The 18,943-nt window shown below is 38.4% G+C and overlaps 1 protein-coding gene across 1 annotated transcript in view; it reads right to left on the bottom strand.

Annotated features, from left to right (window-relative positions):
• Positions 1 to 18,943, bottom strand: part of Adam10 (ADAM metallopeptidase domain 10) — a 122,416-nt gene that overhangs the window by 6,589 nt on the left and 96,884 nt on the right. The window contains exons 9-14 of the mRNA XM_028771330.1: positions 16,292 to 16,455; positions 9,938 to 10,121; positions 4,853 to 5,003; positions 3,930 to 4,113; positions 3,056 to 3,164; positions 2,134 to 2,354 (exon numbers count right to left, since the gene is read on the bottom strand). Coding sequence (XP_028627163.1) covers positions 2,134 to 2,354; positions 3,056 to 3,164; positions 3,930 to 4,113; positions 4,853 to 5,003; positions 9,938 to 10,121; positions 16,292 to 16,455 — 1,013 coding nt within the window. The remainder of the gene's footprint in view (positions 1 to 2,133; positions 2,355 to 3,055; positions 3,165 to 3,929; positions 4,114 to 4,852; positions 5,004 to 9,937; positions 10,122 to 16,291; positions 16,456 to 18,943) is intronic.

Here is an 18,943-nt window from a genome sequence, read left to right as displayed (position 1 = left end):
GTGGGGGGGGAATGTGTACAAACCCAGCTACTCAGAGGCTGAAGGTAAAGAGACCCCTGAAGCCCAGGGATTAGAGACACCATAGTGAAAAGGGGTATAAAGAATGTTGTTGTTGTTATTGTTGTTGATGATGATGATAATGATGATAAAATCACAAACTTTTGGCAAACTTTAAAAAAATCACAGCATAGTGAGAATGAAAGGAAGGAGACATATAATGAAAAATCCGGAAAAAAAAAAGAGGTAAAAAATGGTTCTCTACAACATCAAACCTAGAGCAAAAGATGGAAAGAAAGATAAGACCACATCAACTATAGCAGAAACTGGAAAAGAATTACTGATGTCCTCAACTCCCACTTAAACAGGTGATAATGGCCCAGGATCTCAACAGATTTAATGGTGAACACTCGAAGTCTTCTCAAGAACTACATTTAGCAGGTGCTAAAGCTATAGAGTGTTTATCAATGCCTCCTAGCTAGACAAACTCAGCAGAGCATATTCTGGAAAAGTCTAAACATGGTTGTCAAAACAACTCTCCACCAAAAAAAAAAAAAAAAAAGGATCATCTCCATGACAACAGTACTCATAAAATACTCAAGGTTCTTCAAACTCCACAGAACTGCATGAGGAGAAAAGGAGTCATAGAGCACTATCAACAGAGACAAAAGGACACCAGACAGCACTGGAAAAGACACAGTGAAGGAAGTCCTTCACTTCTTGTACAGCCTCTTATCGAAGAACAGCCTAACAGTATATATTACCACAGAAATGGTAGGACACCAAGATACAAACTATCATTAATATAAAACAAACCTTGTTATGCAAGGAAAATGCACAAAATCAGATGAGACAAATAATGTAAAACAAACTCAGCATTTGTGGTCTTGTTGTTTGACCTGGTCAATGCTCACTAAAGCATCTTGGTCTGCCCACAGGCATGGAGGATAGAGCTAGCTGAGGATGCTATATCCACACTCACATTATAAAATAAAGGGCAATTGTTACCCTCACTGACATACACTGTCTGATTAATCCATTCCAGAACATAAGCATTCTCATTGCTAATTTACAGAAAGGAATTTTTCATTAAATCTACTTTTAAAAAAAGTAGTAACTTGGAAAGGGAAGAGTCTGAGTTCTCAGTCAATTTACAAACAAACTAGGTTAGTCAGGTATAGCACATTCCCAAACATGCCACTCGCAAGTAAGTCTCCTACAAAAATCACTTGGAATGCACAAACATTTAGGCTAATTTCAGCAATTCTTTAAGAATACCAAAGGAAATGAAATACTTCAAACGTTTGTCTTGTTTTGAGATAGCTTCTCATATAATCCAGACTGGCCAGAATGAGCTACATAATACGTGAGGAAGACCTTAAGCGTCTGATCTTCCTCCTTTAGCTTACAAGTGCTAGGAATAACCCCTATTATCAGTACTATTTTATGAGTACTGGTTCCAACAACTCACAGGCGCATGCACAGTAGGCAGGTACTCTACTGAGCTGCCCCTGCAAGTCAGTGATTTTACAATTTAGAGAAATGTGAACTTAAAAATTAAATTTGGTTCAGTAGATGAGGACCGAGTAAGCAGCATAGCCATTAAGGGATCTGTGACCAGCTGTTCATATGATCTTACATTGTTCAACATCTATCACAGACAAGACTCAGAAATCACACTGAAAGATCAGGAAGAAGAAGAAACCAACTACAAATGAAGAGGGAAAAGCCTTCAGAAAATCTCTCTCTCATCTTTACTACTGAGCAAGGTGGGACTCATAGCTGGCTACCTGTTCTACTGAAACAACAGAGAAATAAAAAACAAAAACCAAGTAATACCTTCCTGAACAGCCCAGTGAAAACACTAAGAAGTCACCTGCAAGAGACAATGTAAGCAAAGCAGCAAAGGGAAACAGAACGACTCCTACCATCTAACACAGCTTTGAACACACTCAGAGAGATGCCGATCACTGCAGAAGTAAGAGCCAGGGATATATAAACATTCCAAGTCTACACATATAGTGATTCTAGTACAAACAGGCAAAGTGTTTGTTGTCCGTCCAATATTGGTGACCTCTGTCCAAGTAAAATAAGATCAAACATTTTGAGGTCTTTATGAATCAAGACTATACTTACCACAATCCACTCAGCAATGTTTTCATAGAGTTGTGGACTAAAAATTGCTTTTTTCAGCCTAGCTAGAGGGCCATCAGCATCTACTAATCTGCACCGCATGAAAACATCACAGTAGCCTCTGAAGTCATTGCATGGGGAGCCCGGCTGCAGAGTGATAGTTCGACCACTGAACTGCTTACTCCACTGCAAAGAGCCTGTACTGGCGCAAGTTGATGGAGCCACTGGAAAAAGAAGTGCCAAACACAAACAGAGGTCAGAATACCTGGCAGGACAGGCTCCGAAAGAAAACAGACTACCTAAACTCATTCCCTTGTTACAGAGAATCTATACTAGTTTGTCAGAGTAACATCATTACTCATTTACCTTAAATTTTAAAATATAAACAAACGATTGACTTAGTGCCTACAATGGCTTTAAGATCACTGAGGTATGTTTATATAAATTATTACCGAAGGCTGGCAAGAGCTGGTCTAATGTATTATTTAACAACATTGTAAAGACCACAGTGCAATGCTACATTTAAACTTTTCTGAAGAGAACTAATTTAGCTGGAAACTATCTGTCTAAACTGTGTATCCGTTTAACAATGAAAACTTAAAGGCAAAGATCTTCTCTGCCCCATACCTCTCAACTCCTGCCATCTCTCTCATGGCAGCTCTGTCTCTCTGTCTCCATCTCTGTCTCTGTGTCTCTCTGTACACTGTACCAGGCATCTCTCCAGTTTTTAAAGGGAAGCTTCTTTCCCTTTAAGGCTCTGCTAAATTATTTCTGATACTGCTGTCCCTTTCTTATGCTCTCCTACATCAAGGTTTGATTATGGTCTCATTAAAGGCCTTTCTCCTAATAAGCCTCATTCCCAAAGGATGAAAAAAAAAGATCATTATGGAAGTCAGCTGTAAGCTGAGTTACTGAAAAGCCTTACTTTTCTTCATGCAGCAAACATGACACAATTCCTTATCATCTTTGCCGTCAGCGCTGGCACAGGTGCACTCCTCCAAGTCGTACTTCTCACAGATAGAGCCTGCGCATTGCTGCAGAGAAGGTAAACTTTATTTCATCTCTGTGCAGTCAAGACTACTGTCCATGGTATTTGGCAGGTATAAGCTTCTGATGTCAAATAATAGAGTGGAAATAGGAGTTACAAACTACAGGATAGGTCTGTGCCTCCATGGCAAGCACTTGCTAGCACATGTAGGGCCCTGGGTCTGATCTCCAACATCATAACACCATAAAACAAAACCACAAATGACTATCAGAGCGAGTAACACCACATAAATAGATCTGAGACTAAGTGAAAGAAAGCTGTACAACTTTTAAAGCAATGAAGGGAAAAAACAAAAAACCTAAAACAAAAGTAGAGGAAGGGGCAGTTCCATATTTGTGATGGTTACTATGGCTCCTCTATAAGCAGAGAAAAAGTTTTCCTCATGCAGAACAAAGTGACATTTAGCCATGGGAGGTCAGAAGATTTCACACTCCAAGAAAGTGACCAGATGAGTTCTTTTATTCAGACTCTTGAATATTAATTTATACAACTTAAAAGCAGTGCAGATAAGATGGCATGCCTAGTTGTACTCTTGTGAATGCTAAAGACACATGGTTGCAAAGACGAAAGGTGAGTCCGGAGCTAACTGTATGTCACCAGGCAATTGTGTCACATACATTCATGGCTTTATGGAGAACAGACAGAGACCTTACTGAATGGGAGTCCTAGAATAGTTACCTGATGGGTGTCAACCATTATTCTGAAAAAGGATGCTCAGGACAATTTAGAACATATTAAACCAAATGCTTACCCCATTAATGCACACTTGTGTATGTCTGTTGCAGTCTGTAAAGTTGGGCTTGGGATCAGATGCTGGGCAAAGGGCTGTGAAGCCATTGCATATCCCTTCCTTTGCACAGTCAGAATCATCTCGACATTTCTCAGACTTTGACTTGAATGCGCACTGTGCTGTACAGCAGGGTCCTTGACTCGGACTAGGAGAAGCGTTAAATGATCAGATAAAGTAAATCACTAGCTATTATACACTTTGAGATGAGCCAGAGTTTCATATCATAAACTTCATCTCTTAACTGCTGGAATACAACTTCAAATATTACTACTCTATTTGGACATTCTAGCAAGTCTAAGAAGATGATTAAGAATATGGTTTCCACAGTCAAAAATGCTACAAATCAGCATTATTAATCTGCCTTTTGTGAGGTGAATTTAGGATTAGAAAACTTTTTAGTGTTTTTCTCCCACAGCTACATAACACATTAATCAATTTACATTTGTCTGGACTAAAATCAAACTTGGATTCACAGACTAACCATTTAAAAAGTTTGTAGAAACTGTAGTCTATTTCCTGTAATCATGACTGCTTTTGACACTGAAATAACGATATGGTACTAAGTCACAGAAGCCTACATGCCCCACATCACCTAAATAGTTTAAAGTAATACAGTCACATTTTCAAAGTTAGGAGCTAAATGATATGTGCATTTTATGGAGCAACATTTTTATTTTCTTTTCCAATAGCCAAATCACTAAACTAAGAATTGTTCCAAATGTCAAAACAGGATGTCGTCATTCCAAAAAAATAACTGACAATACAACAAAGCGAGGCAAACGTCCATAGCCACACAGCTCCCTTGGTATCAGCATTTAATCTGTCCTAACTGCTGTGGGTGCCCCTGCAGGCATGTGGCCATCACCGGTTGGCAAGGCAGGTACCTGCACTGCTTCCCAGGCTTCAGTTTGCATTTCTTCCCCTCTGGCTGGTTGGCATCGAAGCAGCACTCATCTTTGCACTGGTCACTGTAGCCACAGTCACACTCTTCCCCTTGTTCCACCATCCCATTTCCACAGATAGGCTGGCCAGATTCTGAGGAAAGTCATAGGACAAGGTGAGCACTGCATGCACACATTAATTTTCTTCAAAATTTACAAGCTCATGGCTGCAGAGGTGGTTTGACATTTATTTAAGAGCACTTGTCGCCCTTCCTGAGGACCTGATTTCAGTCCCCAGCATCCACGGGACAGCTCACAACTGTCCACAGTTCAAGATCCAGGGGATCTGACACCATCTTCCAGCATCTGTGGGAATCAAGCTTACATATAATGCAGACATGCATGAAGGCAAACCACCACACACAAAAAATAAAATTGGCAAACTCTTTAAGAGCTTTACCAAAAAGAAAAAGGAAATTTTAATGAGTAAGTAAGGCAAACAACAGAATCTGAAACTCAGGAGACCTGTTGTTTAGTAAGGGCAGTGCTACAAACAGCAACTGCAGCCTCAGCAGGCCACTCTATTTCTACACAGTGAGAAGACTGGCCTCATGGATCCTTCCTATGCTCTTTACAGAACTAACAACTTGCTATTTAGGCCATATCACAGTTGAGCTTTGCTGACTACACATGTGTATCATACATGTGCAAATAAAGTTAGTTTTCTCAACCAGGAGAAAGAGGAAAGCTTGTTACAGAAATTTTCAAACATACATAAAGTAGTAAGAAAATTAGCACAACGACCTCCTGTGGTGGTCTGAATATGAGTAGCACTGTTTGGAGGTGTGTCACTGTCGGCATGGGCTTTAAGAACCTCATCCTATCTGACTGGAAGCCAGTTTTCCTTCTAGTGGACTTCAGATGAAGATGTGGAACTCTCGGTTCCTCCTCCACCATGCCTGCATGGACGCTGTCATGCTCCTGCCTTGAAGATAAAGAACCGAACCTCTGAACCTGTAAGCCAGTCCCAATTAAATGCTGTTCTTTATAAGAGTTGCCTTGGTCATGGTGTCTTTTCACAGTAATGAAAACCTAAGACACCTCCCATGAATGCTTTTCTTCTCTTAATTACTTCCAACCACTTTTTATTCTGTAGCATTTTGAAATCACCACACCTAAGAGTCAATCCATGTTCAAATTTCCTGAACTATCTTTCAATAATTAGTCACCAAATCAAGTTCCAAACAAGGTTCTCCTAACCCTACCCCTTCCACCGTGGTTGCTTTAAGTGACTTATCTTCTATGCTATTTTACTGTAGAATAGGTTCACTTTGTCTTTTTTTTTTTTTACATCATTTATTTGTTAAGGACATTGGATAATTTTATCCTATAAAATAACTCATTTTTTAAAAGTGATCATAATAGTATCAATAACTTTTAAATGAATACTATTCTATTTCTTGCTAGACCAAGAAACAGGTATGAATTATTAATATACTCCCTGAAGCCCCAGGCAGCCTAACAAGGACAGATCTTAGATAATTAGAGTTAGAAAGTCTGGCCTAAATATTGGTGAATAATTTCAATATATTTCTTCAATTTTCTAAAGTTCTCACTGAAGCTTAGAATTAGAATAGTAGATTTAGTTCAATCTGAAGCACTACTAAAACAAATGATGGGGGAAAAAATTCGGACCAGGAATTCTCTTTGTAAAATCTCAAAATCATCTCAATACACTAGCATTTACTGGGACTATCAAGAAACAAATGCCTTCATTTCTAGTAAGCAAAACTAACTTACAAGGAGCCCATGACTTGCTAGAGTCATATACCCCAATATGATGAAACAGATGAAGTGCAGGGGCTCCTGGGTCTTAAATTTTAGGCTTTTGTTTCTAATGCACCAATAAGGCTTTAAAATGTGAACTGAATAAATCGCTGAATGAAGGGAACACAACAAGCACAGAAACCTCACTTATGGCACAGGTGACTGAAAACCACCCCAGGAAAGTAGGCTTTACAATTATCAAGTTTGTTCACAATTCATTAAAGAAAATCTTAACAGTCACTAAAATTCTAGCTCACTAATTGATTTTATATGATATCTTTGGACTATTCTAGAACATCCACTCAATGACTTTTAAATGGCTAGTAATAATTTTATAACTCATGTGACATGTAATTCTAGAGAAACATCAGAAAATGCATGTGCAGTGTCTGACACAACATTCATCCCAACAGTGACCAATTAATCACTGCATTCACTTTTATAATTAGCTTCTAAGTTTACTGTGAAAACTCCACTGTCCACAGAACACTGCTTCATTAAGAACTGACAGAAGTGGCAGAAAAACAACCACTGATGACGGTAACAGAATAGCAGCATTAATGTAATGTCAATCTAACCTATGAGGCGAAAGTTTAAAAGAAAAAGCCAAAGACTCTGTCTGTGACAAGGATAAAGACATATAAAGAAATATACTACAGGCTGGAAGGAAACATCTGTACACCACTATCTGAGTCCAGCATAATAGTGCACACCTATAATCCAGCACTCAGAACACAAATATAGGAATACTGTGTGCTATATCAAGAACAACCAAAAAGCTCCCCAAGGTATCTGACAAATCACCAGTGATTTTATGAAGAAATTGAGGATGTAGAGAAAGAGGAACACTCCTTCATTGCCGGTGGGATTCCAAGCTGGTACATCCACTCTGGAAATCAGTCTGGCAGTTCCTCAGAAAATTGGACATAGTGTTATCTGAGGACCCAGCTATATCACTCCTGGGAATATACCCAGAAGATGCTCCAACATATAACAAGGACACATGTTCCACTATGCTCATAGCAGGAGTATCCTTGTCCTGATAGACTCTTCTGGATCTTGTCTGTAGTGGTGGGATATAAAACTATAAATGTAATCATATTATATTAAAAGAAACAAATACCCTGAGGAAACAGGAGCAAGGAATGTGGAGTGTGCCCCATGACAGCATCACCGTGGTGATGTTATCAGCCTGCATGGTATTACCAATGGAGGCACCGGGTGAAAGTACTCAGTACCTACTGCTGCTGTAACTGTGTGCAAATCCACAAGTATCCCAATAAAACTGTATTAAAAATGTATCTAGCCAGGCAGTGGTGGAGCATGCCTTTAATCCCAGCACTTGGGAGGCAGAAGCAGGCACATTTCTGAGTTTGAAGCCAGCCTGATCTACAGAGTGAGTTCTAGGACAGCCAGGGCTACACAGAGAAACCCTGTCTCGAAAAACAAAAAAAACAAAACAAAACAAACAAACAAACAAAAAATCTAGAAGTCCTCAGTTCATCAATCTTTCTTTGAATGTTCTTCATATACAAAAGTGACCAGTCACTCAATATTTACATTCAAGTATTATGTAGTCTTATGGAAAAGGAGGATACACAAAACAACTTTAAGACAAGGCAGAATATTTGGAATCTAAAAAAATGTCCCAAGAGAGATATAACAGCTGAATGCAAGACCAATATCTGATATGCTTACACAGTGGAATATTGTTTATCCTTTATAAGGAAGGGGGCTGTGATACATGCTACTATACAGGTGAACCTTAAAAATCTTATGCTAAGTAAAATAAGTCAGACACAAAGGAACATATACTAGATGAGTCCCCTGTGACCACTGATAGAAGCAATGAATAAACTGTAATCAGTCCTATAACCACTGCTATTCAGCAACAGGAACAAAACACTGTGATGAACTTTGTGAAATTAAAAGTAAAATTCCATAAGGGAAAAAGCTATGAATTCCATTTTTCTGAAATCTTAAAACAGGCAATCCAACCTTTGATTTAAAAAATCAGTTAGCAGTTGATTCTAGAGATTGACTGTGAAGTAGAATAAAGGACTTTCTGGGCTGACAGAAATGCTCTGGATCTTCACAGCTGCTTGGTTTACATAGGTAATTCCATCTGTCAAATCCACCAAATTAACACTTGTGCACTTCACATGTTTACTGCAGCCCTATCCACAGGGCTACACTGTGGATCTAATCTGGGTGTCCAAACAACAGAATCAGAACTTTACATATATATACTTTGGGTTTGGGGATTTTGTTTTGATTGGTTGCTTTGTTGCTTGGTTGGGGTCTTGCTGTGTAGGCCCTGGTTGGCCTGGAGCCTGCTATATAGACCAGGCTGGTCCTGAGCTCACAACCTTCCACCTGCCTCTGCCTCCCAACTGCTAGGATGAAAGGTGTGTATCACCACACCAATGCAGTAAATACAGGATGAAGTTGGTTTTAGACATGAGGAGTGAAATTATTCGTTGTCTGCAGGAAAAGTGATGCAGCTGAAGATAGTCATCTTAAATGAATCAAGCCAACATCACAAAGACAAGTGTCATGCTGTCTTCTCGTTTCTGGTTCCTAGGTTTTATACAGATCCATAAAACCATGTATAGATATGTGACATGAAAGCAGAAGCAAAACTACCTAGGAAACAAGGGGACAAACAAGAGGACACAGGGTGAAAAAAAAGAGGATAAGAGGTGTGGGGAATTACACTTATTGTACAGTAAGTGGAAATGTCACACATGCAGCAGGGCATGTGTGTATATGAATGAAATTATATATACACATATGTAATTGATTATGCAATTCACCTATGAAAGAAAGGAAGGGAGGGAGGGAAAGGGGAGGTAAAAGCAAAGAACCTCAAATAATATTGAACTTTAGCTAATGAGATATAAGCTAAAGTGTTTTAGACGTAAAATACTCTGGTATATGATACTTAGTTTCAAAGGAGCAAATAAATTCCTAAGTATGTGATAAAGCAAATACTTTTTTCGAAGTGTTAACTGGAAAGCATAGGTGGGAGATGAGTGGACTCTTACATGATTTCTCAATGTTTAAATATACTGGGCCGGGCAGATGACTCATAGAGGAAAGGTTCCCAAGCTTTGCTCAGCTGTCAGAACCCACATGGTGAACGGGGAGAACTGACTCCATCAAGCTGTCTTCTGACCTCCACGTACCTGCTGTGGCTTGTGCACATGCACACATGTAGAAAAAAAAGTTAATAATTAAAATGTTGGAAAATATGCATACCAACAAAACAGTTGTTCCTCTTCTTCTCAAGCACTTGGCTTATATTCCGAATGCTGCAGAGTGAAAACTTGTTGTTGTTAAGTTTGTCCCCAGACGTTGCTCTTGCATACATGATGTAATTGCCATTTTCTTTCTGTCCTAAGTTCTTAGACTCTCCTGGAGTGCACTCTGTTCCAGAATCATGCTGCCAAACAGAATATGGTGCTACATTAATAGGAAGTAAAATAGGGTTTCCCAGTCATTTGCTTATGTGAAACTTTCTCATCAGAAGAACAGTGGAAGTCACATACATTCCTTGAAGAAGGATCTAACAACTGTCTAGGATCAGAGTTATGATAATCACTTGCTGTATCGGGGCCACTGTTGCAGCACAGAGGAAAACTGAAAGTCTAAACATAAACTATCTTAGAGCTTTGTAATTAAGGACTAGAACCGAGCATACACTGTCATAAAGACTACTGAAAAGAAGCTTTTAAGGCTGGCAGTAATAATCTGGATTATCATTCATTAAAATACATGGTAAATTACATGATAAAACTGGTTCAGGAAGGCAGAAGTGAAAATGAAACCCAAGACCAGTGCTGGGGAAGGCAGAGTAGGAACTCAAGGCAGTGACACTTCCTTGTGAGTTGGTGCAAAAGACAGCCAAGCAAAATGCTGACTGGAGTCAAACACAAGTTTTACTTTAAAATAAAATTAAAAAAAAAAAAACAAAAACCCAAGGCATGAGATCAAAACACTGCTTTACAGAATAAACAGGAGACAGAGTCATGTGTGTGAGCACATGCACAGAAGTGGGTTTGATTCTGGCAATTTATCCAAGTATCAGAGGCATGAGAAGAACCAAAGCAAGAGTTCCCTGAATTTTCACAAACGAAAAACACTTTTAAAGCTGAGATAAAGAAGCACCTGCTTTCCTCACACATAAGCACTAAACAACAAAGCCTGGGTTTGGTAGATGGCTTCGTGAGAAAAAACACTTGATGTACATGGAAGAGGAAATCTGTTCAAAACTCCAGGACCCACATAAAAAATCCAGGCCCAGGACCAGAAAGATGGCTCAGTGGTAAAAGATGCTCGTCATTAAGCTTGACAACTTCAACTTGATCCCCAGGACCCAAATGCAAGTAGTTGTCCTCTGACATTCACTCACTCACAGGCTGTGGCATACAAATAAACATAAACATACATACATACACACACACACACACACACACACACACACACACACACAAATGTAATAATTTTAAGAAAAAAAGTTAAAGCCAGATATGACTGTGCTTGTTTGCAACAACTCCATCACTAGAATTCAGAAACAGATACCAGAAACTCATTAGATGACTAGTCTATCCTAAAACTTCTGATTCAGAGAGCATGTCTCAAGGCTAATTGTCTCAAGAGTAATTGAGGAAGGCACTCTGTATCCCCCTCTGACTTCTGTGTGTACGTACAAAGGTGCATATTCAGGTACATGTATCACACACAAAACGCCCTCAATATATACACAACACACACCTAAAGGAAACTACACACAATGTCCTCAAGTAATTAAGGTATCCATTAATGTAAAGGGCAAAAATGTGGATACTAGAATGGCAGTTGTATTTAACTCAATCTTGGTTTGAATACCCAACAACCTTACTCTTTACAAACAAACAATAATACCAAGTCACTCTGATTTTATATTTCCTCATCAGATGTCTCACATCCTACTCTTCCTGATACTGCTCTGCTTTTCTCCTGAGCCCAGATTCAGCCCCTGGCAAACACTTGCTCTATACACAGTATTACCTTGCTTTATGCTTCTGCTCCTCACATCCCTATTTGGTTTTTTATTAAGTATGGTACTAGCAACAATCTCATCATTCAAACTGAGAGACAGAAAGAAAAGACACAAAGACAGAAAGAAAATACTGAATGGCTGTTAATGTGATCAAAGCATCACTAACTATCTTACAAGGCAATAAGTATTAAAATAGCCAGTTCTACATGGAAGTACTAACATATACCAAACTTATACAGATGGAATAAGCATTGTCCCAAACTTGGCAAGGAGTTACATTATTAAAAATAACTAATTGTGACCTTCCTACCTAGTCTTAATTACTCACGAATGGTGTAACAGATCTCACCAATAGCCATAGAAGGAAGAATGGACTGTAAACAAGGATGCTTACTATTTGCTACGTCAGATACAGGAACAAAACTGGCAAACAAAGGAATTAAAAAAAAAAACACCTCTGACACACACACATATATATACACACAAAGGACTATCCTGACTGGATGTCAAAAAGGACTCACAGCTCAAATTAAAGAGTAAAGTTTCACGAGTATATTACAACTTTAGTTAGATAAGAAAGTAACAAAAACTACTTTCTAAGTTCATAATATAAGTAAGATATATTTGGTGGAACAGACTGTAATCTCAGCATTAAAGAGGCTGAGGCAGAGAGAGGCTGAGGCTTGAGGTCAGCCTAAGCTATCCAGTGAGAACCTATCAAAGAAAAAAGAAGAAACAGAAAGAAGGCTACAAAGAGAGAAAATATTCACTGAAAACTAAGAAAAAGAACATATGAAAAGTAAAAAATAATCTACAGCCCACAACTATTGACATTTTGGTGTATTTCCTATGGCTATAATTGATTGTATCACATCTTAATATAAACTTTGGGATCTGGTGTATATATATTATTATCTATGTCTCAGCTTACCAATATAAGAAGCACTGAAGAGACTAAGTTTTTAAATGGCTTAAGAGTATTCCATGGCAGCAGTCAAAAGCATTTGCTGCTTCTTGCAAAAGACGTACGTTCAGTTCCCAGTACCCACATGGAGCTCACGATCTATAAATTCCAGTCCCAAGGGTTCTGATACCTTTTAACTCTAAGGATTGAGACATCCATGTTGTACCCAAAAATATATACAGACAAAACACCCATACATGTAAAAATAATACGTTAAAAAAAAAGATTTTAAGGTAAGATAGGAAATTCATCAGATTTGAGAGGTGAGAGATGACACAGGATATACACTTTGAATTGAATTATGGTAAGGCCTAACTAAGTAAGTGATGAAACCTGTGGTCTGAAAGAAAATGGCCCTTATAGGCTCATAGGGAGTGGCACTGTTATACCTCCTAGGTATAGCTTTGTTGGAGTAGGTATGTCTCTAGGGGTGGGCTTTGAGGTCTCAAGACAGTTCATGTCCTGCTGCCTGTGGATCAAGATATAGAATTCTCAGCTCCTTCTCCAGCATGTCTGCTTGCATGCCACCATTTTTCCCACCATGATAACAATGAATTTAACCTTTGAACCTGTAAGCCATCCCCAGTTAACTGTTTTCCTTTATTAGAGTTGCCTTGGTCATGATGTCTCTTCACAGCAATAAAACCTAAGACAGAAGTTAAGACTATAATATTGTTTGACAGGCCTGCCCATGCCTCTGTTTAGAGGAATGTAGACTTTTGGGACTTTGGATTAGAAAAGCAGTTGAAACATTTTAAGTGGGGCTTAATGGGCCAGCCTAGTAGAAAGATGGAAGACAGTGGTGCTACGGATGATTTGAACTATGGGGGCCTGGCTCAAGAAGCTTCAGAGGAGTTTTAATATGTGGCCTAGAGACTGTGCTTGTGATGTTTTGGCTAAGATTGTGGCTGCTTTTTGCCCTTGTCTGAAAAGTTTGCCTGAGGCTTAAAGTGAAGTTTTGGATTAACTGCATTGGCAGAGTACAGCCTAGTACTGATTCTGTACTGTGGTTGTTAGTGTTCACTTTTATGAAGATGCATAATGAAAAGGATCAAGCTAAACAAGGAAAAATATAAAACATACAGATTAAGGAGAGAAGTGGCACTGGGGAATGGAATGGGGCTAAATCCTGTGTTCAAGGAGATAAACGTATTAAAGGGAAGCATGATGGTGAATAGGATAAAAGGAGACTCAGGGCAAGATCCCACCTAGCTAAGATTCCAATTTATGAAAAGAAATTAAAGAAAAGCTCAGAGCCAGGTTAGTGGTGCACATCTTTAATCCCAGCACTCCAGAAGCAGAGGCAAGCGGATCTCTGAGTTTAAGGCCAGCCTGGTCAATAGAGAGTGTTTCAGGACAGCCAAACTTAGACAATGAAGGAAACCATCAAAAACAGAAGTTAATAAGATGTTATTGAATGGCGGGGGAGCAAAACTTGGCAGCTTTGACCATGTGGTTCTGGCGTTAGAGTCAAGGATAGAATAAAGGGGTTAAAGAATCTCTCTCTGAAACTAAGAAAAGCCACTAAGGCCAGGTGTGTGTGTGTGTGTGTGTGTGTGTGTGTGTGTGTGTATTAAAAAGTACTCTTGAAGGAGAGGAAAAGGTCAACAAAGTTGACAAGGAACAAGTACCAAATTATCTATTAAGCAATACATAAAATATACAATAATGTTAATTTACTAAATGCAATCGTTGGCAGTCGGATAAAGATTAAGAGATGTGAGGGGTTGGGGAGATATGGCTCAGCAGGTTAAAGTGCTTGCCACCCAAGTCTGCAGATTTGAGTTTAGATTCCCAGAACCCACATCAAAGATGAACAAGGAAGTATGCTGGCAGTTGGAAAAATCTCAGGGGTTTATATAGTCCAACCATCAGACTAGCTAAAAAGGCGAGCTCTAGGTTCAGTGAGCTGTCCTGCCTTAAAAGAAGACTATGAAACAATGGAGGAAGACACTTGCTGGCTTCTGACTGCTCACAACAAACCAGATGTGATGTCACATGCCTTTAACTCTAGCGTTCAGGAAGTTGAAACAGGATTGCCATGAGTAGGCCTGATCTACATGGAGAGTTCCAAAACAGCCAAGTCTACATACTCTCCAAAAGCAAATAATAATAAAAATAAAACAAGCCAGGCCCTAGGGCAGAGAAAGGAACTAGAAGGGTATGGTGCTTGTGAAGAAGGTGTGTTTCCTTGCACTTAAATTGCAACTTAAGCATCAGCCCTCTGCTCATCTCTGACACTTCAAGAACTCCTATGAAAACAACCTCTCAACTTCTGATGGAGACTTAGACAAGGAAAGTCTGAGATGATACATTTTAAAAACTCGGAAAACTAAGAAGTGCCTTTTAAGATTTTAAACTACAAGTTCATGAAGTTTTTATTAGTTTATTTATTTTGGCACTAGAGACTAAACCCTAGGATTCATGTATGCTACATGTGTACTCTATACTGACCTATACCCTCAACACCAACAAATTATCCTTAAAATAATAAAACATTTCCATGTTTACAAATTATAAGGTTCAAGTAAAATGAATTTACATAATTTTCAAGTAGAAATTTCCCAAACACATACTTGATAAGGTCCACCGAAAGTAGACAAAACCTTTTACTATGTCCTATTTCTAGGTTGAATCAATGTTTATTTAGATCACCGTAAAATCGTCAGAATGGACCCAAGTATAGCACAATACCAAAGACAGCTGTTGTTAAGTATAATAATCACATTGTGGTCACATATGTAGCCTTTTTTTCTAAAGGGTATAAATTTAAACATCTTAATGAAAAATAAAGGAACACAAAAAGTAGACAATGCAAAAACCTTGATAATTTCCAACTGACTCAGAGGTCAGCAAATGAACCCACATTACACACAAGCCTAAGTAAGCTAAGAATGGCTCTCCATATCTGAAGACTGGAAGAACTGAAAAATAAAGAACATGGAGCATGAGACAAATGCTAGTGCCCAAGGCTAACAAAAATGTTTATGTGGGCCTTTGGGAAAAGCTTGCCAATTCCTGTTCTAGGTGATGCGAACATGGCCTGCTATGCGATTTTTTTCTTTTGTGTGTCAGAAACTTATTATAAGAAAGTATAAAATATCAATCTACTTATACAGTAGAGAAATAGATTCATATAAATCACAATATTGCTTTAATAGAAACAAAAGCCATCACACAATTTACGAGATTACTAAAAGGAGATGTATTCAAAATACATTTGAATGTATTATGTGATGGTGACTGTTTCAGAACCAGCAAATATACACAGATCATCTTCTGCATAAACAAGCCAGACTGAGCCAGACATGGTTGGGCCATACAGATATTCACCTAAAACTTGGGAAGCAGGGATAGGAGGGTCAGGAACTCAAGACTACCTAGACTACATGAGACTGTATCTCAAAACTACCCTTCCACAAAGAAGCTAAATAAAATTCTGGGCTTTCACAGAATTCTTCTTACTTTCAGTATGGTCAATTATATCACTATGAGCTGGGATATTAACGCTAAACATTCATATGTACATTATTGTACTGCAAAATATCACTGAAGATAGAAGCCAGGCTAATTGCTTTTTAAATTTTAATAATTAGGCAGTACTCACTGGAGATCCAAAGTTATGTCCAACTTCATGAGCAAACGTAATATGAGAGACTTTGGGAGGCACATGGGAGCCATAGTTCTGAACAGTAATGATGCCCGTGTTCAACGACTTCTTCTTGCCATCTGAATATAACTTGCTTTTCTCACATATTCCTCCAGAGCTTCCTAATTCAGATTTTAAAATAACAATAATAATAATGATAATAATAATAATAATTATGTTGACTAAATTGATTATCTATTCTCCTACAAAAAAAAACCAGGTAAACAGTAATTAAAATCATTGCACGGAGCTAAAACATTTATATTTTTCGATTCAAAATACAATGACTAAATGCACCTAAATGATTCAAATAGTCCAATTACTCCAAGACTTTAAAAATAATTTAAAATAAAACATTAATGGTCCCTACAAAGAAACCCCAGGATTTAGTACACAATCCTTACATATTTTTCAACATCAAAAAGTCAATTTTTTTCTGCCATTGACATTGCAAAACATTTCTATTTCCTTTAAATTTGAGTAAGTTCACATTTACACTGAACCAAAGCTTATACCCCTTCATCTTTTAAAGGGAAAGCTTGCAAATTAAATACAAGTTAAAAGATTCTCAATATTTTACATTCTGCAAAAGAAACATGTACAAAGAGTGAGGGGCATCAGCATGTGCTGACAGTCCTGCTGTGCACTGTATCATACATCTGTCAGTGAGGCATCAAGTGACATTGATTTAAGGAATAAAGACATGAAAAAAAGGCTATCGAGAAGGTGGTAAATAAAAAAGCAGGAAAACAAATATGGAAGAATATGGATATTGTTTGGACTACCATGAGAAAACAAAAAGAAAGAAGGGAGGCCCATGAATGTTCAAAGAAGGCAAAAAAAAAAAAAAAAAAACTATATTGGCCTGATGGGTAAACGACAACAAACAGCGTCACGCGGAGAAAATACAAATGAAGAAGACTATTAAGATGCATGAAAAGAGAAACACCAAGCAGAAGGATGAGAAAACTCCACAAGGAGCAGTCCCTGCCTATCTGCTGGACAGAGAGGGGCAGTCGAGAGCAAAAGTACTTTCCAACATGATTAAGCAGAAACCAAAAGAAAAGGCAGGAAAATGGGAGGACCCTCTACCCAAAGTTCCTGCCTGAGGAGAAACAGAAGTGTTGGAAGTTATTCCAACATGAAAAAGAAAAAAGAAGTCATGGAAGAGAATGGTTACTAAAGTCTGCTTTGTTGGTGATGGTTTTACAAGAAAACCACCTAAATATGAAAGGTTCATTAGGCCAATGGGTCTACGTTTCAAAAAAGCCCATGTCACACACCCTGAGCTGAAGGCTACTTTTTGCCTGCCTATACTTGGTGTGAAAAAGAATCCATGATCCCCATTATATACAACCCTGGGTGTGATCACCAAAGGTACAGTTACTGAAGTGAATGTGAGCGAGCTGGGCCTTGTGACACAGGAGGCAAGGTTATTTGAGAAAAGTATGCCCAAGTTACCAACAATCCTGAAAATGATGGTGCATAAATGCAGTCTTGCTTGTTTGACAGTGACGTCATACACGTCATTCCACTCACTAGGAAGACTACATGCTGTCAGGAAAACACCATCGCTGTGACCTTTCTGAACTACCAAGCAGCCTTACCCAAGGTGTTTATTAAGTTGTAAAGGAAAATAAAACACTGCCCAAATAAAAAGGAAGAAAGAAAGAAAGAAAGAAAGAAAGAAAGAAAGAAAGAAAGAAAGAAAGAAAGAAAGAAAGATAAGAAAGATAGATTGACTACTGAGGCCCCAGTGAGTGGGAAAGTCTGGTGGGATGAGGCTGGGGGGAGACATCCTCTTGGAGATGGAAGAGGAGGTATGGGATGAGGAACAGTCAAGAGGGTGGACCAGGAGGGGGATAAAGACTGAAATGTAAAAAAAATTAAAAAATAAAAAATTAAAGAATTTTAAAAATTACTCAAAGTAAGCATAGTAACCTATTTTGTAGTCTGTCTTTTTACTTATTAAAAAGAACACTGGAGTTTAAGATCAAAATGACAACACTTTTTTTTAGAAACTAACCTTGTGAATAAATGAGAAGAGTGAAAGTAACCTGAGCAAACCTCAGCTATGTTTACTTAACTGATTAACACTGAGAACAGTTAATACAGGTCAGAACATATCTGAACAAACCAGAGAAATACATTTCAGAAGCATGTTAAAGAGGTTCAGCAAATGAAAGGAAACTGAATGAAGGTGACAGCTATCTAACTTAGTACCTGTAACCCTAGACTAACGCTGGGGAACCTGCAAAAAGAAAGTCCCAAGCTCAATGCAAATTCAAGCTCAGCCTGTACATAGTGAGCACTCTGACTCAAAATAAAATTTACTCCGTTATAAAATCATTGTGGTAACAATCAAAATGATAACAGGTTATCTGTTTAACACTGAAGAAAACTGTATAGTTTTCTCGAGCTTTGTTTTGACTTTCTTCCCTGGTGCTGATCAAATCCTGGGCCTTGTATATGTTAAGCCTGTGCTCTAACACTGGGCCACACCCCTGTACATCTTTGTATGGGAACCAGACTCTTTTCTGATGGCTCCACTATAGGCATAGTATAATTTTATGTGGGAATCTCCACATAAACTGAGTTCAATGGGTAGAT

The sequence above is a fragment of the Grammomys surdaster genome, unplaced genomic scaffold (genome assembly GCF_004785775.1).
Source record: "Grammomys surdaster isolate TR1022 unplaced genomic scaffold, NIH_TR_1.0 206, whole genome shotgun sequence".
NCBI lineage: Eukaryota > Metazoa > Chordata > Mammalia > Rodentia > Muridae > Grammomys > Grammomys surdaster.
This window is presented reverse-complemented; position numbering and strand designations above follow the sequence as displayed.